The sequence below is a fragment of the Cetorhinus maximus genome, chromosome 23, assembly GCF_964194155.1.
Source record: "Cetorhinus maximus chromosome 23, sCetMax3.hap1.1, whole genome shotgun sequence".
Classification (NCBI taxonomy): domain Eukaryota; kingdom Metazoa; phylum Chordata; class Chondrichthyes; order Lamniformes; family Cetorhinidae; genus Cetorhinus; species Cetorhinus maximus.
The window spans coordinates 4,298,903-4,326,192 of NC_135901.1; the positions used below are offsets into that span (position 1 = coordinate 4,298,903).

The 27,290-nt window shown below is 49.0% G+C and overlaps 3 protein-coding genes across 3 annotated transcripts in view; 2 read left to right on the forward strand and 1 right to left on the reverse strand.

The window, feature by feature from the left end:
- Positions 1 to 2,265: 2,265 nt before the first annotated feature.
- LOC144697726 (uncharacterized) overlaps positions 2,266 to 27,290 on the reverse strand; it is a 66,560-nt gene continuing 41,535 nt past the window's right edge. The window contains exons 4-7 of the mRNA XM_078569734.1: positions 10,130 to 10,224; positions 5,205 to 5,272; positions 4,142 to 4,272; positions 2,266 to 2,998 (exon numbers count right to left, since the gene is read on the reverse strand). Of these exons, the coding sequence (XP_078425860.1) occupies positions 2,293 to 2,998; positions 4,142 to 4,272; positions 5,205 to 5,272; positions 10,130 to 10,224 (1,000 nt within the window). The 3' untranslated portion in view covers positions 2,266 to 2,292. The remainder of the gene's footprint in view (positions 2,999 to 4,141; positions 4,273 to 5,204; positions 5,273 to 10,129; positions 10,225 to 27,290) is intronic.
- Positions 17,677 to 20,054, forward strand: LOC144698168 (uncharacterized). The gene is made up of 2 exons (XM_078570111.1): positions 17,677 to 17,744; positions 18,701 to 20,054. The coding sequence occupies exon 2, from the start codon at positions 18,810 to 18,812 to the stop codon at positions 19,929 to 19,931; it is 1,122 nt and encodes a 373-aa protein (XP_078426237.1). The 5' UTR covers positions 17,677 to 17,744; positions 18,701 to 18,809; the 3' UTR covers positions 19,932 to 20,054.
- Positions 22,297 to 23,317, forward strand: LOC144698196 (uncharacterized). The gene has a single exon (XM_078570155.1). It carries the CDS (start codon positions 22,447 to 22,449, stop codon positions 23,203 to 23,205), a length of 759 nt encoding a protein of 252 aa, XP_078426281.1. The 5' UTR covers positions 22,297 to 22,446; the 3' UTR covers positions 23,206 to 23,317.

Here is a 27,290-nt window from a genome sequence, read left to right on the forward strand (position 1 = left end):
AACCTTCGTGTCGTTTGTAAACTTACTAATTAGCCCAGTTACATTTTCCTCCAAATCATTTACGTATACTACAAACAGCAAAGGTCCCAACACTGATCCCTGCGGAACACCACTAGTCACAGCTCTCCATTCAGAAAAGCATCCTTCCACTGCTACCCTCGAGTGTGTGCGCGCACACACTCACACACACCATTTTGTGTTGAGCTGGTTTCAGTTGTGCCTGTTAACCAGTTGATAGATTTTTAATTGGATACCATTAGGATTCTGCAGCAGTCCATTCGACTGAGGAGACAGTTCTAGATTCTGTCTGACACCATCAGTGGGTCAGGTGGAAGCTTAATAGAAAATCCTGCAGGAAAAATAATCCTTAACATTAAAAATCTATCTGAGCAATTGACTCAGTGCTACACCAGTGTGAATTAGTAAACTTTAACACAACAGGGTTTGTCACTAAGTAGTGTAAAGTACAGTGCACTAATGCTCACCTTTAGTCTTGCCCCTCAATCCCAGTTAATCTCTGGGAGATTGTTACAAGATTCACCCCATCCTTTCGACACAAATATTACCCACATAACACTAGAGTCATTAGAAATTGATGTGTGCTTCCCACACACTGTCCTTTTAAATATACTTCACTCCTACCAGCCTTTAACTATCAAAAACATAACAGAGTTAATAGCTGCTGATAGCTGTCAATGAGATTAAATTTATGCTTGAAATGATTAAATCTTCACATGCAAAATATATTTTGTTTTATTCTTTGATGGGATGTGGGTGTCACTGGCAAGGCCAATATTTGTTGCCCAACCTTAACTGCCCTTGAACAGAGTGGCTTCCTCGGTTATTTCAGAGGGCAATTAAGAGTTAACCACATTGCTGTGGGTCTGGCCTCACATGTAGGCCGGACCAGGTGAGGACGGCAAATTTCCTTCCATAAAGGACATTAGTGAAGCAGATGGGTTTTTACAACAAGCAATGATAATTTCATGGACACTATCACTGAGACCAGCTTTCAATTGCAGATTTTGAATATGAGGTTAGAAGCCTGGTCAATATGCTCAGGTTCTGAAGGTGAAATCCACAATTTAGAGATCCTGAAATCAGTGTCGTCACTGTAACCAAGCTGCTACTAAAATGTTTAAGGAGCTAAGGTGACATTTTACATCTACAGTTTGACCATAACATTGGTTAATACCATTACTGTTAAACTTCCAGATAATAAAATCACAAACAGCAACTTCAAGCAGAAGGAGCAGAATAAACGAGATGGAGAGAAACACGAGAACCCACAGGCGAGTACCACATAGAGCAGGTTCACACACCCGCGGACAGGGTGGGTTGGCGCGCCCAGGGGTGGGGCGGGTTCATACACCCAAGGCTCACCGGGAATGATCAGAATAAGGAAACCACCCAGAAAACTACCAATAGGAATCTTCAGCTGAACACATCACTCATTCTTAAAGGGACCGAAGGGGTCCTGACACTGTGAAGTTAAAGGGGCAGACACAGCTTCAGCCTTCTCTCTGTTACCTTTCTGATAGTTAAAGGCTGGTAGGAGTGAGGTATATTTAAAAGGACAGTGTGTGGGAAGCACACATCAATAAAACTGGGAATTCTTGGACATACGCTGCAGGTCGTTCTTTTTCTGGGAATCAAACTGTTGTATTATTGTCCCAGCAGTTAACAGCCTCCTGTGAACTCCTCCAGCTTCTAGTTTAATGCAGATTTTAACCCAATAAATTTCACCATGTTTCGATTCAGTGACTCGGGACTGACACACAAACACGTTGAACCATTTTAGACTTATTAAGAACCATTCTCCGTCTGGAAACTTAAACCTGCTGTTTCACTTTCAGTCAGGAACAGATCACAATTTTACACCAACCTTTGATTTGGCAGCACATTTCCAGCATTCACCATTGTTCTTCCTGACTCTAAACCCAGTTGTAAAAGAGCCTTCTGTTCTGTGTCTAGGAGCTCTGAACCATGGAAGAGAGCAACTGAGACACATTTCTTACACACCTCAGGATTCACCCACATGGGGATTGTGCCGTCAGTGAAGAAAGATAAGAAAGACCAAAGAGTTGTTTAGGGCTCCCTCAGTGTGACCCTGATGGACTGTGTCCAGGCTGAAGTTCTGTTCCTACCGTAAGATCTTCCCCAAGATTGTCCTTTATGACTCCAGCCAGGTGATGTTAAACACTCAGATGGGGAAAAACAAAAATCTACAAACAAAGCTGATTTATTTCACATTTATTCAGAATATTGAACCTCATCAACAGGTCAGGACAGTCAGAATGAACATGGTTCAGTCCTGGTATGATTAACAGCATCAACAGGAGTAGAATCCAAACCTTGCAATCGCCTGTGAACCCACTGGTGTGTTCGCAGGTGTGATGACTGAGTGAATGCCTTTCCGCAGGCATTACAGGTGAACGGCCTCTCCCCACTGTGAACTCGCTGGTGTTTCAGCAGATAGGATGAATGAGAAAATCTCTTCCCACACACAGAGCAGGTAAATGGCCTCTCCCCACTGTGAATGCTCTGGTGTGTCAGCAGGTTGGATAACTGAGTGAATCCCTTCCCACACACAGAGCAGGTGAACGGCCTCTCTCCAGTGTGTACTCGCTGGTGATTCAATAGGTTGGATGACCGAGTGAATCCCTTCCCACACACGGAGCAAGTAAACGGTCTCTCCTCAGTGTGAACCTGTTGATGTGTCAGAAGGTTAGATGAACGGGTGAATCCCTTCCTACAGTCAGAGCAGGTGAATGGTCTATCCCCTGTGTGAAGTTGCTGGTGTATCAGAAGGTTGGATGAATTAATGAATCCCTTCCCACAGTCAGAGCAGGTGAACGGCCTCTCCCCAGTGTGAATTCGCTGGTGATTCAGTAGGGCAGTCGGACGGGTGAATCCTTTCCCACAGTTGGTACCGGTGAATGGCCTCTCTCCAGTGTGAGTATATTGATGTGTTAGCAGTTCCTTTTTGCTTTTAAAGCTCTTGTCACAGTCAGAACAATTAAAAAATTTGTTATCAGAGTGAACAAGTTGATGTGTCAGAAGGTGGGATGACTGAATGAATCCCTTCCCACACACGGAGCAGGTGAACGGCCTCTCCCCAGTGTGAATACGTTGATGTATCAGCAGATCTTTTCTGCATTTAAAACTCTTCTCACAGTTAGAACATGTAAACGGTCTCTTATCAGTGTGAACAAGTTGGTGTGTCACAATGTGGGATGACCGAGTGAAGTCCTTCCCACACACAGGGCAGGTGAATGGCCTCTCCTCAGTGTGAACTCGCTGGTGTGTCCGAAGGTTGTACAAATGGGTGAATCCCTTCCCACAGATAGAGCAGGTGAACGGTCTCTCCCCAGTATGACTGCGCCGATGAACTTCCAGTTGGGATGGGAAACTGAATCCCTTCCCACAGTCCATACATTTCCATGGTTTCTCCATGGTGTGGGGGTCCTTGTCTCTCTCCAGGTTGGACGCTTAGTTGAAGCCTTGTCCACACACAACACGTGAACAGTTTCTCCCCACTGTGAATGGTGCGATATTTTTGCAGACTGTGTAACTGCTTAAAGTTTTTTCCAAAGTCAATTCACTGGAACACTCTCACTCGGGTGTGTGTGTGTTGAGGCTTTTCCAGTCACACCGATGTTTGAAATCCTTTCCCAAAGACAGAATAGACAAAAATTTCTCCTTCCACATTCAAAAGTTGATGATACTCAGGTCCTGATGAATTCAGTGCCTCTGACAGATCTTGATGTGATGTTTGCTTTGCGTTTTCTGTCTGCCAGTCACCTCCGTTTAATACCCTGTAAAACGAGTTTACAAAAGTCATCACTTTAAATCCAGGACTGAAATTCAGAACAGAGTTTCTATGGAACATTTATTCCTCTCTTGTTCCCCCAAAGCTGTAAATCCCTGTCCCACACACTCTCCCTCCTCCCTGGGCTGAAATCCAAACCCATCTCACCATCTCCACCATTTCTTTCCTCCACTCCCAGTTTTCTCCCTCCCTCTCCTCTGCCTGGGTTCAGTTCTCCAGCTCCTGTGTCTCTGATTCAGGGTCTCAGGCGGGACCCCAGCTGCCTTCGGGCGGGACACAGGACAGGGGACCCTCCTGGGTGTGTCTTACCCGGACCCTGAGTCCGTCCCCCCAGTTTCTGAGCCCCCGGGCGGCCCGCGGTCTCCCCGCAGTTTCTGAATCTCCCGCTCCGGAGCCTCTTCCTCTGAACCCGGCTCTGTCACCGGGAAGAAGCCCCGGAGCTGCAAACACGGGTCATGGAGACTGTGATCCGGGATTGCGGCCTACACCGGGTGTTTCTGGATCCTCCCCACCCCGGCTCCCGGCTCCCAGAACCGCTCCTCCCTCCGCCTCAGCGACTCTCACTCGCGTCTCCCGCACTCCCAGGGCTCTGATCAAACTGACACTGCGCATGCTCCAGGTATCATCATCAGCATTGCGCCTGCGCGTTGGGCTCCTGTACAGTGACTAGGGCACTTTCACACACGCAGGTGATTGTGGGTATCGGCAGTGCCATTGAAACACAAAATAGAGAACGAAAACAATTTTCTGATACCCAATTGTGAACAAATAAAAAGGAAAATCACACGCAAATCCTAGTAAATGGGTGCTTTGCCATGTTCCATTTCTCGAAGTGATTTAAACATATCTCAAGCCAGCTTAAACGTGTTAAGGGCAAGTCATGTTCAACTAACTTGCTGTAAATTATTCACAAATGCCCATTCCCCTTCCTTCTGTTGTATAATGGAAGTTCCGTGCATTGGTGTTTCTTTATCATTTGGTTCTGATCTTTATTGATTGGTCTATGGTCAAAGTTTCAATCCCATAACCACAAAGTAATCATAAAAAAAAATATTTTTCACTCACAATTACCCAGCACCCCAGCAGCTGGGATTCTGCATTGCGACTGGAGGAGCTCCTGCTCATAGATTCTGCTTCCAACAAATGTTGTTCTTATAGTGGCTGTCCCTGTGATTGCGGGCTTTTCTGGGGTGAAATTGCCCGTTGCCCCCGTGTAGTTGGAACCCTGGTTCTGAAATACTGTCCGTATGATTTTAAGGTTTCCTGGAATAATGCACCGATGGAAATCTGCAATAATCCATGGTCCCATCTGAGTTGCAGATTTTAATGTGATTGTCCAATCTAGAAAAAATATCATTTCACCCCTTTAAACCTGATTCAGCTGATCCCCTCCACACATGCTACAAAAGATTATTTTTGAGATCAGCTGTTCCTTTTCGTCTGGAAGAAAAACAAAAAATGCTGGAAAAATTCAGCAGGTCTGATAGCATCTGTGGAAAGAAAGACAGAGTTAACGTTTTGAGTCCGTATGACTCTTCTTCAGAGTCTGTGTTATTTTGAATTATGACATTCTCCTGAACCTTTTTTTATTTTTTTGCAAAAATATACTTTATTCATAAAATATCTTCAATCACATTCCAAACCATTTCAAAAACACCATTTCGAGGGTACAATCAGGTTCAACTTTTACAAAATGTATCACCAGGTGCATCAGTATAAACAATATTACAGTCATTTACAGCCTTTCATTTTGAGCTGTACAGCCCGAGGGGCTTTTAAACAGTTCCCAGTCCCTCGGTGCACTGTGGCAGAAAGGTCTTAGATAGCGACCCTTCCCCATTGCGCCTTTGCGGCAGCTGCCCCAAGCTTCAGTGCGTCCCTCAGCACGTAATCCTGGACTTGGATTGTGCCAGTCCGCAACACTCGGTCGGGGACAACTCTTTGTGCTGGAAGACCAACAAGTTTCGGGCAGACCAAAGCGCGTCTTTCACCGAGTTGATGATCCTCCAGCTGCAGTTGATGTTTGTCTCGGTGTGTGTCCCTGGGAACAGCCCGTAGAGCACAGAGTCCTGTGTCACAGAACTGCTCGGGATGAACCTCGACAGCAACCACTGCATCTCTCTCCAGACCTTCTTTGCAAAGACACAATCCACAAGGAGGTGAACAACGGTCTCTTCCCCACCACAGCCACCTCAAGGGCAACGTGCAGAGGGGGTGAGACTCCTGGCGTGTAGGAAGGATCTAACGGGAAGGGCCTTTCTCACCACCAGCCAAGCCACGTCTTGGTGCTTGTTGGAAAGTTCTAGCGATGAGGCATTCTGCCAAATGACTTTGAGTATGCTCGGGGAACCATCCCACAGGATCCACCCTCTCCTTTTCCCTCAGGACCTCTAAGACTTTACGTGCTGACCACTGCCTGATGGACTTGTGGTCAAAGGTGTTTTTCTGCATAAATTTTTCCACGAGGGACAGGTGGTACGGCACGGTCCAACTACTTGGAGCATTCCGCGGCAGCGTGGCCAGACCCATCCTTCGCAACACCGGGGACAGGTAGAACCTCAGCACGTAGTGACACTTGGTGTTTGCGTACTGAGGGTCTACGCACCGCTTGATGCAGCCACACACAAAGGTGGCCATCAGTATGAGGGCGATGTTGGGCACGTTTTTTCCCCCTTTATCTAGAGGCTTGTACATCGCGTCCCTGCGGACACGATCCATTTTCGACCTCCAGATAAAGCGGAAGATGGCTCGAGTGATCGCCATCGCGCAGGAGTGTGGAATGGGCCAGACCTGCGCCACGTACAGCAACAGCGAGAGTGCCTCACACCTGATGACCAGGTTCTTACCCGCAATGGAGAGGGAGCATCGCTCCCACATGCCCAGTTTCCTTTTCACCATAGCCACTCGCTCCTTCCAGTTTCTAACGTATGCCCTGGTCCCTCCGAACCATATCCCCAGCACCTTCAGGCCATCAGCCCTGACAGTGAAGGGGACAAAGGATCGGTCAGCCCAGTTCCCAAAGAACATGGCCTCGCTCTTCCCACGATTTACCTTGGCTCCCGAGGCCAGTTCGAACTGGTCGCAGATGTGGATCAGTCTGCGCACCGACAGCGGATCCGAGCAGAAGACGGCGACATCGTCCACGTACAGGGAGGCTTTTACCTGAGTGCCTCCACTGCCTGGGATCGTCACTCCTCTTATGCCCGGATCCTTCCTGATGGACTCGGCAAAGGGTTCTATGCAACACATGAAAAAAACAGGCAAGAGAGGACAGCCCTGCCTGACTCCAGATTTAATCGGAAAGCTATCTGTTTCCCACCCATTGATTGAGACTGCGCTACTGATGTTAGTGTAGAGCAGTTGGATCCAATTTCGAATTCCCTCCCCAAACCCCATTTTGGAGAGCACATCCACCATGTAGGTGTGCGATATTCTGTCAAAGGCCTTCTCCTGATCCAAGCTGATGAGGCAGGTATCCACACCCCTGTCCTGTACATAGACAATCGTATCCCTGAGCAGCGCGAGGCTGTCAGAGATCTTCCTGCCTGGCACAGTGCAGGTCTGGTCAGGGTGAATCACCAATTCCAGAACGGATTTGACCCGATTGGCGATGACCTTGGACAGAATCTTATAGTCCACATTCAACAGTGCAATGGGTCGCCAATTTCTAATTTCCTCCCTTCCCCCCTTGTGCTTGTAGATGAGGGTGATGATGCCTTTCCTCATTGATTCTGACATGCTGCCAGCCAGTAGCATACTCTCGTACACTTCTAGCAGGTCTGGGCCGATCAAGTCCCACAGCGCCGAATACAACTCCGCCGGCAAGCCATCGCTTCCGGGAGTTTTACTCTTCTCGAAGGACTCAAGGGCCTTAGTCAGTTCATCAGGAGTTAGCGATTTGTCCAGGCTCTCCCGCGTACTGTCGTCTAAGACCTCCGTGATAGAGGACAGGAAGGACTGGGAGGCCGTGCTGTCCGTGGGCTTCACGTCATACAATCCGGCATAAAAGGATTTGCTGATCCTCAAAATGTCAGACTGTGATGACTTTACTGAGCCGTCTTCTTCCTTCAGGCTGCTGATCACAGAGCTCTCTCTGTGTACCTTTTGGAAGAAGAAACGTGAGCACGTCTCATAATGCTCCACGGAGCGGACTCTGGAACGGAAGATGATCTTGGAGGCCTCCGAGGCAAAGTGCGAGGCTTGCTGGCTCTTCACCTCTTGGAGTTCCTCCTTGACATCGACGCCCATCGACTGCAGTCGGAGCAGATTCTGAATGTTTTTCTGGAGTCGAGACATTTCCCTCTGTTCCTTTCTAGCTTTCTGGGTGCCTTTGAGGATGAAAAACCTCTTGATGTTTCCCTTGATCGCTTCCCACCAGTGTGTCAGGGACTCAAAGAGGGGTTTCACGGTTCTCCAACCTTTGTAATCCCTCTTGAGCTCCTCAATGTTCTCTGGGGTCAGCAGTTGCACATTTAGCTTCCATGCCCCCCTGCCCACCCTCAGGTCCTTCACTAAGTGGCAGTCCGCCAGTAGGAGGCAGTGGTCAGAGAAAAACACCGGCTTGACGTCGGTGGATCTGACTGTGAATGCACGGGACACAAATAGGAAGTCTATCCTGGAACGAATGGACCCGTCTGGCTGCGACCAGGTGTATCTACGCTGCGCTCCGTCTGCAGGGTTGCTGAAGACGTCGTGCAACTTGGCATCCTTAACTGTTTCCATCAGGGATCTGGACGTAGCGTCCAATCTGCTGTCGGCCCTGCTGGATCGTCCAGCCGTATCGATGATGCAGTTGAAGTCACCGTCCAGAATGACCAGCCTGGAGGTTGCCAGCAGCAGTGGGAGCTGCTGAAAAACCTCCAGCCGCTCGGCCCCTTGTGACGGGCCATACACGTTAATTAACCGGAGTGGAGCATTCTTGTATATTACGTCTGCTACGAGGAGGCGCCCGCCCACCACCTCCTTAACCTCAGAGACGGTGAAGTTGCCTCCCCGCAGCAGAATACCCATGCCGGAGCAACGAGAGTTGTTTCCGCCCGACCAGATCGATGGCCCATGGGACCACCATCGTGACCATTGCCTGTAGGAGCTGAGGTGTGGTATCGCACACTCCTGCAGAAACAAAATGTCAGCTTTGACCTTGGCAAGGTAGTCCAAGGTCGCAACACGTCGCGTAGTCGATTTAATGCTACGCACATTTATGGATACAATCTTTAAACCCATTTTAAAGCATTTATTCTCTTACCAAACCTGTTGTCTCTGAGAGTCCCAGAGCTTTAGTCTGCTCCTTCATACCCGTAGTGAACTCAAATTGCTTCACTTTGGATGGGCTGAGGAAATTTTCCTGAACCTCCCCATTGGCGGTGTTCTGCTCGGGTGGCATCTGGGGGACTGAGCAGAGAGTGGGGTTTGAAATGACCTTTGTTGGAGAAGCTTCTCCAATCCTCTCACCCTCTGGGACGTTCCTGCTCCCGGCTTCCCGGAGCTGGGGTGCGCTGAGCGTCTCACTGCTCCCAGATTCCTGGGGCTGTGGTGCGCTGGCCTCTTCGGGTTGTAGGCAAAGTTGGGGTGCGCTGGTCTCCTCATTGTCTCCAATGTTCTGAAGCTCGGGTGCCTCGTCCTCCAACTCCCGAGAGCTTTGCCACTTCTTCTGTCGGTGCCGCCTTGGCCCTTCTTCATCCGAAGAGCTGCTGCCCTTGTCATCCATTTCAAATGGGAGATGCCTCTTGCCACTTGTCTGGGAAATGGCTTGGTTTCTTCTTAGCCCCTTCTTCCTTTTGGCTCTCTTCACCGTCTGCCACTCCCCCTGCTGCTTTGCCACTGCTGCCTCCTCCCCCTCCATTGATTCGCTGTCCTGAGGACTGGGAGGTTCAGGGGGCAGTGCTGTTGATTGGCTGTCAGTTGCCTCAATCTTTTCCTCCACCTTATCTCTCTCTGTGTCCTCCTTTGTCCCATTGTTCTTCCTGGGGGCCTTGGTGGTTGGAGTGACACGAAGCATTTCTTCTGCTTCCCTCTCATTGGCTTTGGCTGCCTGTACATAAGTACGGCAGCGTTTGGGGCAGGTCCTGTAGAGGTGACCTGCCTCGACACACAGGTTGCAGCACTTAGCCTGTTTGCAGTCTTTTGTCTGGTGCCCTTCCTGTTTGCAGTTCTTGCAGAGGACGGCACTGCAGTTGGCTGCCACATGACCAGACTTGCCGCATGAGCGACAAAGTTTGGGTTGCCCAGCGTAGACGAGGTAACCACAGCTTCCCCCGATAGCGAATCTGGAAGGAGGGTTGAAGGTGGCTCCCTTACCGTCGGTTTTGAGCGTGACCTTAATCTGGCGTTTGCATATCCAGATCCCCAAATCGTCTCTAACCGCGGTGCAGCTCCCCACCTTATCGAAGTACCTGGTGAGGAAGGTGAGCACGTCGGCGACAGGGACGAAGGGGTCATAAAGATGCACATTCACCACCCTGTCCCGTTGCGACAGCAGAGCAAAGAGCGGCTCCGCTGTCAGGATCTTCATCTCCGGCAGGTCTCTCTTCTTGAACACCTTCAGGAGCTTGACGCAGTCTGCCACTCGCTTGAACGTCACATCAAAATATCCAGCGCTGGGGAAGTCCTGCAGGCAGTAGATTTCCGCAGCTTCGAAACCACACACCTTTAACAGGATCCTCCTGGCGAAGACTGCCCGATCCACAGGTGCTCCTCCTTCTTCGCTGCCCTTCACCATGACTTGGATGGTGTTAGGTACCCCATGGTATGGGGCTTGATTGGTTATAGCCATTGCTTGACGACCTTTCCCTGGCAGAAACCGTGATCAGGGTCTCTCCCCTGCCAGGTAAGTATCTTTATAGTCTTTGTCTTTTTTTTTGCAAAAATATACTTTATTCATAAAATATCTTCAACCACATTCCAAACCATTTCAAAAACACCATTACCAGGGTACAATCAGGTTCAACTTTTACGAAATGTATCACCAGGTGCATCAGTACAAACAATGTTTCAATCATTTACAGCCTTTCATTTTGAGCTGTACAGCTCGAGGGGGTTTTAAACAGTTCCCAGCCCCTCGGTGCACTGTGGCAGAAAGGTCTTAGACAGTGACCCTTCCCCATTGTGCCTTTGCGGCAGCTGCCCCAAGCTTTAGTGCGTCCCTCAGCACGTAGTCCTGGATTTTGGATTGTGCCAGTCCGCAACACTCGGTCGGGGACAACTCTTTGTGCTGGAAGACCAACAAGTTTCGGGCAGACCAAAGCACGTCTTTCACCGAGTTGATGATCCTCCAGCTGCAGTTGATGTTTGTCTCGGTGTGCGTCCCTGGGAACAGCCTGTAGAGCACAGAGTCCTGTGTCACAGAACTGCTCGGGGTGAACCTCGACAGAAACCACTGCATCTCTCTCCAGACCTTCTTTGCAAAGGCACAATCCACCAAGAGGTGAACAACAGTCTCCTCCCCACTACAGCCACCTCGAGGGCAACGTGCAGAGGGGGTGAGACTCCTGGCGTGTAGGAAGGATCTGACGGGGAGGGCCTTTTTCACCACTAGCCAAGATACGTCTTGGTGCTTGTTGGAAAGTTCTAGCGATGAGGCATTCTGCCAAATGACTTTGACAGTCTGCTCGGGGAACCATCTCCTGACGTGTAGGAAGGATCTGACGGGGAGGGCCTTTCTCACCACCAGCCAAGCCACGTCTTGGTGCTTGTTGGAAATTTCTGGCGATGATGCATTCTGCCAAATGACTTTGACAGTCTGCTCGGGGAACCATCTTTGTCTTTTTTTTTGCAAAAATATACTTTATTCATAAAATATCTTCAATCACATTCCAAACCATTTCAAAAACACCATTACAAGGGTACAATCCAGGTTAAACTTTTACAAAATGTATCACCAGGTGCATCAGTACAAACAATATTACAATCATTTCCAGCCTTTCATTTTGAGCTGTACAGCCCGAGGGGCTCTAAACAGTTCCCAGTCTCTCGGTGCGCTGTGGCAGAAAGGTCTTAGACAGCGACCCTTCCCCATTGCGCCTTTGCGGCAGCTGCCCCAAGCTTTAGTGCGTCCCTCAGCACATAGTCCTGGACTTTGGTTTGTGCCAGTCCGCAACAATCGGTCGGGGACAACTCTTTGTGCTGGAAGACCAACAAGTTTCGGGCAGACCAAAGCGCGTCTTTCACCGAGTTGATGATCCTCCAGCTGCAGTTGATGTTTGTCTCGGTGTGTGTCCCTGGGAACAGCCCGTAGAGCACAGAGTCCTGTGTCACAGAACTGCTCGGGATGAACCTCGACAGCAACCACTGCATCTCTCTCCAGACTTTCTTTGCAAAGGCACAATCCACAAGGAGGTGAACAACGGTCTCTTCCCCACCACAGCCACCTCGAGGGCAATGTGCAGAGGGGGTGAGACTCCTGGCGTGTAGGAAGGATCTGACGGGGAGGGCCTTTCTCACCACCAGCCAAGTGGTGCTTGGTGCTTGTTGGAAAGTTCTGGCGATGAAGCATTCTGCCAAATGACTTTGACAGTCTGCTCGGGGAACCATCCCACAGGGTCCACCCTCTCCTTTTCCCTCAGGGCCTCTAAGACTTTACGTGCTGACCACTGCCTGATGGACTTGTGGTCAAAGGTGTTTTTCTGCATAAATTTTTCCACGAGGGACAGGTGGTACAGCACGGTCCAACTACTTGGAGCATTCCGCGGCAGCGTGGCCAGACCCATCCTTCGCAACACCGGGGACAGGTAGAACCTCAGCACGTAGTGACACTTGGTGTTTGCGTACTGAGGGTCTACGCACCGCTTGATGCAGCCACACACAAAGGTGGCCATCAGTATGAGGGCGATGTTGGGCACGTTTTTTCCCCCTTTATCTAGAGGCTTGTACATCGCGTCCCTGCGGACACGATCCATTTTCGACCTCCAGATAAAGCGGAAGATGGCTCGAGTGATCGCCATCGCGCAGGAGTGTGGAATGGGCCAGACCTGCGCCACGTACAGCAACAGCGAGAGTGCCTCACACCTGATGACCAGGTTCTTACCCGCAATGGAGAAGGAGCATCGCTCCCACATGCCCAGTTTCCTTTTCACCATAGCCACTCGCTCCTTCCAGTTTCTAACGTATGCCCTGGTCCCTCCGAACCATATCCCCAGCACCTTCAGGCCATCAGCCCTGACAGTGAAGGGGACAAAGGATCGGTCAGCCCAGTTCCCAAAGAACATGGCCTCGCTCTTCCCACGATTTACCTTGGCTCCCGAGGCCAGTTCGAACTGGTCGCAGATGTGGATCAGTCTGCGCACCGACAGCGGATCCGAGCAGAAGACGGCGACATCGTCCACGTACAGGGAGGCTTTTACCTGAGTGCCTCCACTGCCTGGGATCGTCACTCCTCTTATGCCCGGATCCTTCCTGATGGACTCGGCAAAGGGTTCTATGCAACACATGAAAAAAACAGGCAAGAGAGGACAGCCCTGCCTGACTCCAGATTTAATCGGAAAGCTATCTGTTTCCCACCCATTGATTGAGACTGCGCTACTGATGTTAGTGTAGAGCAGTTGGATCCAATTTCGAATTCCCTCCCCAAACCCCATTTTGGAGAGCACATCCACCATGTAGGTGTGCGATATTCTGTCAAAGGCCTTCTCCTGATCCAAGCTGATGAGGCAGGTATCCACACCCCTGTCCTGTACATAGACAATCGTATCCCTGAGCAGCGCGAGGCTGTCAGAGATCTTCCTGCCTGGCACAGTGCAGGTCTGGTCAGGGTGAATCACCAATTCCAGAACGGATTTGACCCGATTGGCGATGACCTTGGACAGAATCTTATAGTCCACATTCAACAGTGCAATGGGTCGCCAATTTCTAATTTCCTCCCTTCCCCCCTTGTGCTTGTAGATGAGGGTGATGATGCCTTTCCTCATTGATTCTGACATGCTGCCAGCCAGTAGCATACTCTCGTACACTTCTAGCAGGTCTGGGCCGATCAAGTCCCACAGCGCCGAATACAACTCCGCCGGCAAGCCATCGCTTCCGGGAGTTTTACTCTTCTCGAAGGACTCAAGGGCCTTAGTCAGTTCATCAGGAGTTAGCGATTTGTCCAGGCTCTCCCGCGTACTGTCGTCTAAGACCTCCGTGATAGAGGACAGGAAGGACTGGGAGGCCGTGCTGTCCGTGGGCTTCACGTCATACAATCCGGCATAAAAGGATTTGCTGATCCTCAAAATGTCAGACTGTGATGACTTTACTGAGCCGTCTTCTTCCTTCAGGCTGCTGATCACAGAGCTCTCTCTGTGTACCTTTTGGAAGAAGAAACGTGAGCACGTCTCATAATGCTCCACGGAGCGGACTCTGGAACGGAAGATGATCTTGGAGGCCTCCGAGGCAAAGTGCGAGGCTTGCTGGCTCTTCACCTCTTGGAGTTCCTCCTTGACATCGACGCCCATCGACTGCAGTCGGAGCAGATTCTGAATGTTTTTCTGGAGTCGAGACATTTCCCTCTGTTCCTTTCTAGCTTTCTGGGTGCCTTTGAGGATGAAAAACCTCTTGATGTTTCCCTTGATCGCTTCCCACCAGTGTGTCAGGGACTCAAAGAGGGGTTTCACGGTTCTCCAACCTTTGTAATCCCTCTTGAGCTCCTCAATGTTCTCTGGGGTCAGCAGTTGCACATTTAGCTTCCATGCCCCCCTGCCCACCCTCAGGTCCTTCACTAAGTGGCAGTCCGCCAGTAGGAGGCAGTGGTCAGAGAAAAACACCGGCTTGACGTCGGTGGATCTGACTGTGAATGCACGGGACACAAATAGGAAGTCTATCCTGGAACGAATGGACCCGTCTGGCTGCGACCAGGTGTATCTACGCTGCGCTCCGTCTGCAGGGTTGCTGAAGATGTCGTGCAACTTGGCATCCTTAACTGTTTCCATCAGGGATCTGGACGTAGCGTCCAATCTGCTGTCGGCCCTGCTGGATCGTCCAGCCGCATCGATGATGCAGTTGAAGTCACCGTCCAGAATGACCAGCCTGGAGGTTGCCAGCAGCAGTGGGAGCTGCTGAAAAACCTCCAGCCGCTCGGCCCCTTGTGACGGGCCATACACGTTAATTAACCGGAGTGGAGCATTCTTGTATATTACGTCTGCTACGAGGAGGCGCCCGCCCACCACCTCCTTAACCTCAGAGACGGTGAAGTTGCCTCCCCGCAGCAGAATACCCAGGCCGGAGGGACGAGAGTCGTTTCCGCCCGACCAGATCGATGGCCCATGGGACCACCATCGTGACCATTGCCCGTAGGAGCTGAGGTGCGGTATCGCACATTGCTGCAGAAACAACAGGTCAGCTTTGACCTTGGCAAGGTAGTCCAAGGTCGCAACACATCGCGTAGTAGATTTGATGCTACGCACATTTATGGATACAATCTTTAAACCCATTTTAAAGCATTTATTCTCCTACCAAACCCGTTGTCTCTGAGAGTCCCAGACCTTTAGTCTGCTCCTTCATACCCGCAGTGAGCTCAAATTGCTTCACTTTGGATGGGCTGAGGTAGTTCTCCTTGGCGGTGTTCTGCTCAGGTGCAATCAGGGGGTTCGCGTTGAGAGCAGGTTTTGAGATGACCTTTGGTGGAGAAGCTTCTCCAAAACTCACCCCCTCTGGGGCATTGCTGTTCCCGGCTTCCCGGAGCTGGGGTGCGATGATTGCCTCACTGCTCCCAGGTTCCTGGGGCTGTGGTGTACTGGCCTCCTCAGGTTGCAGGCAAAGTTGGGGTGCTCTGGTCTCCTTGTTGTCTCCAATGTTCTGGATCTCGGGTGTCTCGTCCTCCAACGCCCTGGAGCTTTGCCGCTTCTTCTGTCGGTGCCGCCCTGGCACTTCTTCATCCGAAGAGCTGCTGCCTTTGTCATCCATGTCGGATGGGAGACGCCTCTTGCCACTTGTCTGGGAAGTGGCTTTGCTTCTTCTTCGCTCCTTCTTCCTTTTGGCTCTCCTCACCGTCTGCCACTCCCCCTGCTGCTTTTCCACTGCTGCTTCCTCCTCCATTGATTCGCTGTCCTGAGGAGTGGGAGGTTCAGGGAGTGGTGCTGTTGTTTGGCTATCTGTTGCCTCAATCTCTTCCTCCACCTTGTCTCTCTCTGTGTCCTCCTTTGTCCCGTTGAGCTCCCTGGGGGCCTTGGTGGTTGGAGTGACATGAAGCATTTCTTCTGCTTCCCCCTCGTTGGCTTTGGCTGCCTGTGCATAAGTACGGCCTGTAGAGGTGACCTGCCTCGCCACACAGGTTGCAGCACTCAGCCTGTTTGCAGTCTTTTCTCTGGTGCCCTTCCTGTTTCCAGATCTTGCAGAGGGAGGCGCTGCAGTTGGCCGCCACATGACCAGCCTTGCCGCATGAGCGACAATGCTTGGGTTGCCCAGCGTAGACCAGGTAGCCACAGTTTCCCCCGATAGCGAATCTGGAAGGAGGGTGGAAAATGGCTCCCTTACCGTCGGTCTTTAGCGTGACCTTAAACTGGCGTTTGCCTGTCCAGATCCCCAAGTCGTCTCGAATCTCGGTGCCGCTCCCCACCTTATCGAAGTACCTGGTGAGGAAGGTGACCACGTCAGCGACAGGGACGAAGGGGTTGTACAGATGCACCATCACCACACAGTCCCGTTGCAACTGCAGAGCAAAGAGCGGCTCCGCCGTCAGGATCTTCATCTCCGGCAGGTCTCTCTTCTCCTCGAACACCCTCAGGAGCTGGACGCAGTCTGCCACCCGCTTGAACGTCATGTCGAAAAAACCAGCGCTGGGGAAGTCCTGCAGGGTGAAGATCTCCGGAGCTTCAAAACTGCACGCCTTCAACAGGATCCTCCTGGCGAAGAAGGCCCGATCCATAGGTGATCCTCCTTCGCTGTCCTTCACCGTGACTCAGACGGTGTTAGATAACCCATGGTATGGGTTTTGATTGGTTATAGCCTTTGCTTCCCGACCTTGCCTTGGCAGAACCATGCTCATGGTCTCTCCCCTGCCAGGTAAGTATCAGGACATTCTCCTGAACCTGTCCTAAATTCTTTCGAGTTATCAACAGTCACAGATTGCAACTCTTTCGAGTACAATCACAGTTCTTGGTTTCCGGGAGTGGGACATGAACCCACAACCCTCTGATTCAAAGGCGAGGGTGCTATGGACTGAGCCACAGCTGACACCTCCTCAATTCTTTCGAGTTATCAACAGTCACAGATTGCAACTCTTTCAAGCACAATCACAGTTCTTGGTTTCCGGGAGTGGGACATGAACCCACAACCCTCTGATTCAAAGGCGAGGGTGCTATGAACTGAGCCACAGCTGACACCTCAAAAATTCTTTCGAGTTATCAACAGTCACAGATTGCAACTCTTTCGAGTACAATCACAGTTCTTGGTTTCCGGGAGTGGGACATGAACCCACAACCCTCTGATTCAAAGGCGAGGGTGTTATGGACTGAGCCACAGCTGACACCCAACCTGTCCTAACCCTTCTGCCAGTTCACTTATTGGAAACAGGGACTCTCCTTGTTTTAATGTTAACACTCCATGTCTCCCCAGTTATTCATTTAAGTCAGCCCATGAATTGTTTGTGCATTGTTTCATCATGTTCCCACATTTCATTAACAAATGTTGAAACGTTTGCTTCGCACCCACAGGGTTTCATCTGTTTAAAGCCACAAATAAAGGTCCAGTTTTCTCCTGGAGGTTGAGACAAATCAGCTTTCAAAATGATGCAGAGTTTCAGCCAATGAGGGACATCCGAATTCAACCCCGCCCCTCATTCACTCTGATTGGTTGGAGGATCACACGCTCACGATTGGACCTCCAGGTCCGCCCGCTCTTCCTATTGGTCCGGAGTCTCCGTCAATCCACCGGGCACTGTGATCTGGAGCATGCGCAGTGTGGGTAATGGCGGAGGACAGAGGCTTGTTTGTCGGATCCACAGGAGGTAAGATAAAGGGTGGAGTGCAGGGAGAAATAGAGCCGGTGGGTGGACGGGGAGCGTTCATAAGCACTTGATGCGGGTCTGAACCCTAAATAAGAAACTATCTGCGGGGCGAAGGCTGCGGGATCGCGTCTCCAACAAAAGGCCCGGGTTAACGGCCGCCATCTTGAGCGGGGTTAATGTGCAGCAGGGCGCATGCGTGGTCATCCCTGTCAGCAGGAGGAGAGAATGTTGTGCATTTCTATCCTGGACTGACGGGGATGGGTTTTGGAAACTCCTTTTATAGGGAATTGGAAGGGGAGGATTTACACACAGCCATTCAAAGCAAAGATCACATTAAGATCTGACTCAAGTCACTCGATTCATCAGGACCTGGATATTATCGGTCTTTGAGTTTAAGCATTGAGTTCCAGGTCATTAACACTCAATGTGTGAAATTTCTTCCTCACATTCCCCCTGTAGATCTTACCCTAAATCTTAAATCTGTGTCTGTGATACTTTTATGATTAGCTAATACCTTATGTATTTTTCATTCACAGGATGTGGGCTTTGCTGGATGGGCCAGCATTTATTGCCCATCCCTAGTTTCCTTTGAGAAGGTGGTGGTGAGCTGGCCCTTCTTGGTGGTGGAGGTTCAGGGTTTTGAGTTTCTGTCAAAATTCTGGTTGAGTTGTAATCCCTCTTTTTCAACCGTTCCCTCTCCCACCCCGACCCTTCTCTCTCTTCCTGTCTTCTCCCATCTAGGCCTGTGCCTTGTGTAGGCCCAGACTGGGTGGCAGATTCCCTTCCCTGAAGGACATGTGAACCAGTTGGGTTTTTATGACAATCCAGCAGTTTTCATGGTCACTTTTCCCTGGTGCCGGCCCCACAAATTACCAGATTCATTCAGCTCAATTTCACAACCTGTTTTTGTGGGTTCTCTCTCACTCCCTTTTCTCTGTTTTAAATCAATTTCACAGGGTATTAGAAGGGGAGGATTTGCAGTTGGGAAACTGAAACCAAACATCACATCAGGATCTGACAGAGTTGCCCAGTTTATCATCACCCAGATATCATCGGAAGTTGAACATGGAAGGAAAAAGCACCGTTCACAGTGGGGAGAAACCGTACACGTGTTCTGTGTGTGGACGAGGCTTCAACCGATCATCTAATCTGTTGAAACATAAATGCAGTCACAACAGGGAGAAACTGTGGAAATGTGGGGACTGTGGGAAGGGATTTAATTACCCATCAGAGCTGGAAAATCATCAACGAATTCACACTGGGGAGAGGCCATTCACCTGCCCTGAGTGTAGGAAGAGATTTACTTGTTCGTCCAGCCTGCTGAAACATCGGCGAGTTCACACTGGGGAGAGGCCGTTCACCTGCTCCGAGTGTGGGAAGGGATTTGCTCGGTCATCCACCCTGCTGACACACCAGCGAGTTCACACTGACGAGAGACCTTTCAAATGCCCAGACTGCGGGAAGTGCTTTAAAAGTCCCCGGGAACTGACTGCCCATCAACGTGTTCACACTGATGAGAGGCCATTCAGGTGCTCGCACTGTGGGACTGGGTTCAAGACATTATTTCACCTCACTGTTCACCAGCGAATTCACACTGGGGAGAGCCCATTCACCTGCTCCAAGTGTGGGAAGGGATTTGCTAACGCATCCACCCTGCTGAATCACCAGAGTGTTCACACTGACGAGAGACCTTTCAAATGTCCAGACTGTGGGAAGTGCTTTAAAAGTTCCGGGGACCTGATGATCCATCAACGTGTTCACACCGATGAGAGACCGTTCAGGTGCTCTCACTGCGGGACTGGGTTCAGACAATCATCTCAACTCATTGTACACCAGCGAATTCACAATGGGGAGAGACCATTCACCTGCTCAGAGTGTGGGATGGGATTCACTCGCTTATCCATCCTGTTGACACACCAGCGCACGCACACTGGGGAGAGGCCATTCACCTGCTCTGAGTGTGGGAGGGGATTCACAACCACATCCTCCCTGCTGAGACACCGGCGAGTTCACACTGGGGAGAGGCCATTCAGCTGCCCCGAGTGTGGGAGGGGATTCACAACCACATCCTCCCTGCTGAGACACCGGCAAGTTCACACTGGGGAGAGGCCATTCACTTGCCCCGAGTGTGGGAGGGGATTCATAACCTCATCCAAACTGCTGAAACATCAGCGAGTTCACAAGTGATTGGGTTTTTCTGTTAATCACATCCAGGACTGAACTGTGCCCATTTGGTCTGTTTCTGCTGATGTTAATAAACTCCAGTCCAATTAATATTCTGGATAAAGTCAAATAAATCAGCTTTGTGTTAAACTTGCACCGTGTTGAGTCTTTTTAATATCTCTAACACAAATTAGTTCCTTTTGAAGTGCTCTCCCTCTCTGTCTCCTTCATCCACACCTCCAACAACAAGTGTGAGGAGCTCATGGAGCTTCTTTGTCACTAAGATTGAGACAATCCGATCAGCTGCTTCCCTCCTTCCACTGGCCCACCGGGCCAAACTCTTTCTAAAGCTTCCCCCCTGCCCCTTGCCCTGAATCTGTTTTTCTCCCGTTTCGCCCCTCTCCCACTTCTTGCCGTCTCAGAGCTCATCTTGTCAATGAGACCTGCCTTCTGCTGCCTTGACCCTATTCTCACGAAACTGCTGACCATCCATTTTCTCTATGTTAGCTGATATTGTTAACGGTTCTTTCTCATATCTGTCCCTCTTGCCTTAAAATCCACCACCATCACCCTCCTGAGAAGAAACAAACCTTTATCCCACCATCTTTACAAACTACCACCCCATCTCCAAACTCCCTTTTCTCCACAAAGTCCTTGAACTTGGTGTCCCCCAAGGATCTATCCTTGGCCCCTCCTATTTCTCATCTACCCGCTGCCACTAGGTGACATCACCCAAAAGCACCGTGTTAGTTTTCACATGTACACTGACAATGCCCAGCTCTACCTCACCACCATCCCTCTCCATTCCTCCACTGTTACTAAATTATCAAACTGTTTATCTGACACCAAGTACTGAATGAGCAGGAATTATCTCCAATCAAAATTTGGGAAGACCAAAGCTATTGTCTTCAGTCACCACTTTGAATTGTCAAGGAACTATCAGATTTTTTTCTGATATTATTGTGGGATATTGTGAAACAAGCTTATGGTTCTGTGTGTGTGTGGCTAATTTAATTAACTAAAGACAATTAGACTGCAAGGTTTAAATTATCAAAGGAGTGAGTTGTAAAAGAAGCATTTGAAATGGGGATGAGTGAGCTGGAATGAGGTCTCAGTGGATAAGGTGTGAAGGTAATTTATATGTTTAGATAAAGAAGGAGTTGTTTGATTTTCAAAGGGATGGTGTAATGTTTACAACTGACAAGATAAGTCAGGCAAAGTGATTGCATTCGTTTTTCCCAGAAGTGCTGGCCATAATAACAACGTGAAAGATTTTTATATTCTGGGAAAAGTAACTTTGAAAGAGAAACAATGGGATTTACAAATCAAAAGGTATAAAATATATTTAAAGAAGGATGGAAGGTTGTGTGGGGTATGGCCATGTGAGAACTTGAAAGGTGCAACGTGTGAAACAGACTTGGGGGGGGGGGGGAAAAGCCTCAAGCTACCCTCCAGAAGTTTGCTGTTCCAGTAACCAAGGTTGTGTTAAAAGCCGTTGGAATTTCACTGTCGAGTGGGTGCTAGTGGTAATAGTATTGAATGTGTTTATAAATTGGGAATCTATTTGGGCTGTTGCCTTAAAGGAAGTGTGTAGTTGGTAGTCTGGTTAAGTATGAATTTTGCGAAATGCTATAAGATTAAGTAACTGTGTAACCGTGATTTTGTGTGTGCGTGTTTAAGTTTTTTCTTATTTTTATTTTCTTAAGTTTTTATTAAAGTTAATAAATACTTTAAATTAATCTTTAAAATCTCTGAAGGTGGCTGTGGACTCATTACTTCTGACTTCAGTGCACAAGCCTCCTTGTAATAAATGCAAATAGAAAAATCATTGTGATAGTTTGGCCAAGTCTCCCTTGTGGATTTGATCAGCCTGGAAAATTCTGTTCCATAACGGCCGTGTGCATCCCTCTCCCTGGGAACTGTCTGAGGCTCAACCACACTGTTCACAATCCTGGTGTCAGATTTAACCCCAAGATAAGTTTCTGACCACATATCCGCACCATCACTAACACCAGATATTCCACCCCACCCCAGCTCATGTGGGACACTTGCCTTTATTAGCCGAGACACAGAATATAAGAGCAGGGAGGTTATGTTGGAGTGTATACAATGTGAGTTAGGCCACAGCTGGAGTGCTGTGTGCAATTCTGGTCACCAAACTATAGGAAGGATGTGATTGCACTGGAGAGGGTGCAGAGGGGATTCACCAGGATGTTGCCTGGGCTGGAGCGTTTCAGCCAGACCTGACTTGATTTATGGGAGCTCAATATCATCAGCCTTTGAACTAGAAAGAGAAATGTTTGTTCTGTCTGCTTCAACAGATTTTAAACGTCACTGTGTCTGGAAAATCACCAAGAAGCTCGTGTACACACATGTGCGAGAGTTCCAATGCACTGACTGTGGAGAAAACTTTAACCAGATACACAGACTGAAGAAACATTGCACCATTCACAGCCAGGAGAGACCGAACACGTGTACTGTTTGTGGATGAGGCTTCAGTTAAACATCTTACCTCAAGGAATGCAAGGACACCTGAACCATGGAGAAACCATGCAAATGTGGGGAATGTGGGAAGGGATTCCGGTCCCCATCTGCACTGGAATCTCATCGCCGCATTCACACTGGGGAGAGGCCGTTCACCTGCTCTGATTGTGGAAAGGGATTCACTCAGTTATCCCACCTGCAGATACACCAGCGACTTCACACCGGGGAGAGGCCGTTCACCTGCTCTGATTGTGGGAAGGGATTCACTAACTCTTCCAATCTGCGGACACACCAGCGAGTTCACACGGGGGAGAGACCGTTCACCTGCTCCATATGTGGGAAAGGTTTCAGTGATTCATCCAGCTTGCTGATACACCAGCGAGTTCATACTGGGGACAAATCATTCAACTGCTCTGTATGTGGGAAGCAATTCAGTCGATTATGCAACCTTCTGCGACACCAGCGAGCTCACACTGGGGAGAGGCCGTTCACCTGCTCTGAGTGTGGGAAGGGATTTGCTGATCCATCCATCTTGCAGAAGCACCGGCGAGTTCACACTGGGGAGAGGCCATTCAGCTGCTCCATGTGTGGGAAGGGTTTCACTCAGTTAACCAACATGCTGACACACCAGCGAGTTCACACTGGGGAGCGGCCTTTCATCTGCTGTGAGTGTGGGAAGGGATTCAGTGATTCATCCACCCTACTGCGACACCAGGGTGTTCACACTGGGGAGAGGCCGTTCACCTGCTCCATGTGTGGGAAACGATTCACTCGGTCATCTCACCTGCTGAGACACCAGCGAGTTCACCAGTAATTACAGGGGTTGGATTCTGCTGTGATTGCTGCTGTCAATCACATTCAAGACTGAACCATGTTCATTCTGACAGTTGGTGAAGTGGGAGGGTCAAAGGGTTTCTTTCTGCTGTACTGGCCAGTCTTACAACTTTGTTTCCAGTGGTCTGGAAGTGCACATTTCCACTGAAATGTTCCACAGAAGCTGATGAAGGTCATTTATTGCTGCAAAAAGAGACATGCTCTTGAAGTTTTCATATTGCACTTATCAGGACAAACACAAGAACACCAAATTTCAAAGGGAGCAACTATTTATACTATGTGAGAAAAGGGTGCTGATTAGTTGGCAAGTCAGTTGCGACTGGTCAAGTCGTTGCCATGGAGAATTCACCAGAAAGCTCGTGACCTCAGCATTTAGTTGGATTCAAAAATGTTGCAATGCCTGGACATGTCCATTTTGGCTTCAGAGTATCAGAGCTTTATGATGGTCCAATGTCACTTCCCTGCTTTTTTACTCAATGACCTGGATTTTCAGAGTCAGAAAGACTCACCTACCTTCAAAAATTGTGGGTGGGACCCGGATGCGGAAGTCCCACTCCCATTTTTCACAGATCCAATTTTTGCCAGTAGGGGACAGGGGCAGGGCTTGATTCACACCCAAGTTGAACCTGAACTCAGCAGAGCCATCTGAACTCAGCACTGAGTTCAAACAGGCACCATTTTGCCTTCTGCAAGGGAGTTAACTCATAGTGTGAAAGTCACGACTTTATGGAGTAGACGTAAAGACTCTTGTTGGGTGGATAGGGTCTGTTTAACTGTCATGATTGAAAGTCTTTTTTAAAATCCCCTGCTCTCCTGACTTCGTCTGCAGCTGTCAGTGTAAGTGAAAAAGATAGTTGGCTGTACAATGTAGCATCAGTCCCAGCAGTTTCAGTAATTGCTGGCATTTCCCTAAGGGCTATTTATGAATGCTTGGCTGACTTCCAAAACCTACAGTCATCTCAGCAGCTGTTCTGAGTCCACACTTTGACAACTTAAAGAGACCATTAAGGGTTTAGCTGCCTTTGAAGTGGTATGGACAGAAGTATGTTGGTTTTTATATGAGATTAACCAAAAGTTTTGAATAAGGTTGCAAGAATGGGAGTTTTGTTTAAAAATAGTGAAGGCTGTTTTAGATTTTTAGAACTTTATTTTAATTAATCTCAACCTGGCTCCTGGGGTCTGCCCATAGTGAATAATGTGAGTTGGGATGTAGGGTAAAAGGGGCGATGGGGGATCCATGCCAGGGCAAGAGTTGGCATGAGCGGGCATGGAGTACATAAGGGCCTTGGGGTGGAATGGGGGCTTGCAATTGGCTCACTTGCAATTAGTGAGGAGGAATTGTGTTGGGCTGCTGCCCCTGGTGGGTGGGCAATTATTCCAAATAATCATGTCTATTAATTTATTTTTAAAACATTCTCTTGGCATGTGGGTGCCACTGGCGAGGACCAGAGATTCCAAAAGGTTACAATGCAACTGGGATAAAGTCCCAGAGATGGAGGCAGGCCTTTTAACCAGCCCACCTCAGTGCTCGGGCATCCTGTTAGCCGCCTAAGCTCCGATTCCAGTGGCACAGCAACCAACTCCATCCATAACCGCCCACCTCAAAGCACCACCCCCCTCCCCCCGCCCCCGAGTGAAGATCACAACATTTGGGAACCTTTAAATCGAGGCAGGTCCGGCAATTGGAAAATTTCCAGATCCAAGCTACCCACCTCGGTACCCAAGATCCAACCCAAGCTCTCTATTTCTGAAGCTCAAGATCCCACATGCTTTGCTAATTCCTCTCTCACTGTGTCCTGCCACCTTCAAAGATCGCTGCACATGAACCCCCAGGTCCCTCTGTCTCTGCTCACTCTTTGGAACTGTGCCATGACATCTGTGTTGCCTCTACCTGTTCCTTCTGCCAAATTACATCACCTCAACTTTCCCTGTATTAAACTCCATCTGCCACTTCAGAGAATGTGAAGGGGAGATTGAAGTGTTAAACTAAACATACAGAGAAGAGGAGGCACTGATTGCTTTAATATGTCACCCACATTTGAAGATCCTTTAAATGCACATGAGGCTCATAGAGCACAGTAGGAGGCAATTGGAGGCTCTTTCCAATTAATCCCATTGCCCTGCAATTTTCTTTTTCTTTCAAGAATCTGTCCAGTTCCCTTTTGAACGATACAGTTGAATTTACTTCCAGTCAGTTTTGAGGCAGTGGATTCCAAATCGTAACAACTCGCTGTGTTTTTAAAACAAATAATTCCTCATCTTGTGTGTGGTGTATTTGGACTTTCAAAAAGCATTCGGAAAGCTGTCAACCAGGAGGTTCATACACAAAATGAGGTCTCAATCCTTATGAATGATCTAGATGAGGGACTGAGTGTAATGTGTCCAAATTTGCTGACAATGAAACAAGGATTTGCATTTCTATAGCGCCTTTCACAACCACAGGATGTTTCAAAGCCTTTTACAGCCACTTTTGAAATGTAGTCACTGTTGTAATGTAGGAAACTCGGCAGCCAATTTGCACACGGCAAGGTCCCACAAACAGAAATGTGATAATGACCCAAATGATATGTTTGTGGTTATGTTGACTGAAGGATAAATGTTGGCCCAAGACACCAGGGATCAAGGCCCGGGAGAGTGGGGTTCAGACAGTGCCAAACAGCAGGGCCTGGGATGTTATGGGTGGGGGAGGTGAGTAGGTGTGGTCTGGGCTCATTGTTTCAAACAGTTTTGCATCATCCTCACTGAGCAGCCAGAGCTACAAACCTGACAGACCAGCTTAAAAAACAGATCTGTCAGGCTGAGAGTTCTGATATTTTCGAAGCCAGTCTGTCAGTGTCAGGTCAATTTCACGAGTTGCTGCTGCTGCCTCGAACTTCAGGCAGCTTTGCAATTCCAATTTTTTTGAAAAGCCTGCCAGGAAACCACAAAGCTGCCCGAAGGTGAGAAGCAGCAGCAGCAGAAACTGAGAGTTTTCCTGCTTGAGAAATAGTCAGTCAAATCCCTGTAATTTTACAACCAATTGGATGCTGTTGTGGGTAGGGGGTGGGGGGGAGGGGTGGGTGGGAGGAAGGGGGGGCATGTTTAGAGGGGGTTGGGGGAAGTTTGGAGGGGGTTTGGGGGATGTGGGAGGGGGTTTGGGGGATGTGGGTAGGTTGGAGGGGTGGTTGGGGGTAGGTTTTGAAAGGGGTTGTGGGGAAGTTTGGGAGTTGGGGAAAGTTTGGAGGGGGGTTGAGGGGTAGGTCAAGGTTTGGAGGGAAGTTGGAGGGATTTGGGGAAGTTTGGAAGGGGTTGGGGGAAATTTGGAGGGAGGTCAGGGAAGTTTGGTGGAGAAGGGGGGATGGTTGGAGGAGTTCAGGGGAGCTAGAGGGGTTTTGGGGGTAGATTAGGTACAGATTTGAATTGTTTTTGTAAATGTAGCCACTTTGCTAACATCAGTTGATTGCTCGGTGATTAATTATCTTTAAATAATCAGCATTGGGCCTCCACTTTCACCATTGCTACTGTCACTCTGCCCACTGCATGCAGTTATAATGAAAGAAAGACAAAACCTACATTTATATAGCACCTTTCACAATGTCCTAAATCACTTTCCAGCCAATTCAGCACTTTTGAGTTGTAGTCATTGGTGAAATGTAGAGAATGTTATCTAATGGCGGGGCAGGCTCATGGGGGCGAATGACCTACTCCTGCTCCTAATACATATGTGTGTATGGAGATAGGTGAGATGAACAGGACTCGATGGCCTTTGTCATCTATAATTATCTTGCGAACAGAGGGTGGAATCCTGGCTGGAGTTCTGTTTATTTTGTTGCTGGTGAAAGTTTACTGTGAGCAGGATTTGTGGGATGAGATCACCAGGACAGGAGTGCAGATTGAGCTCAGAGTGAATCAGTAACCTGTTTTACTGCACATAATTCACAAGAGTCTTTTCCATATACTTCAATCTTATCCTTTTGTCCAGTTACCTGTTATCCCACTCCATCTTGCTGTTTTTTTCTGAGTTTTTTGAGGTTAGAAATATCGTGATAAAGTTATGGGGCGTTGCAGATATTGAAAATATATTGT

What these genes read in the sequence shown, in the direction of transcription:
- LOC144698196 (XM_078570155.1), top strand. Translation starts at nt 22,447, where the DNA reads ATGGAGAAACCATGCAAATGTGGGGAATGTGGGAAGGGATTCCGGTCC.
- LOC144698168 (XM_078570111.1), top strand. Translation starts at nt 18,810, where the DNA reads ATGGAAGGAAAAAGCACCGTTCACAGTGGGGAGAAACCGTACACGTGT.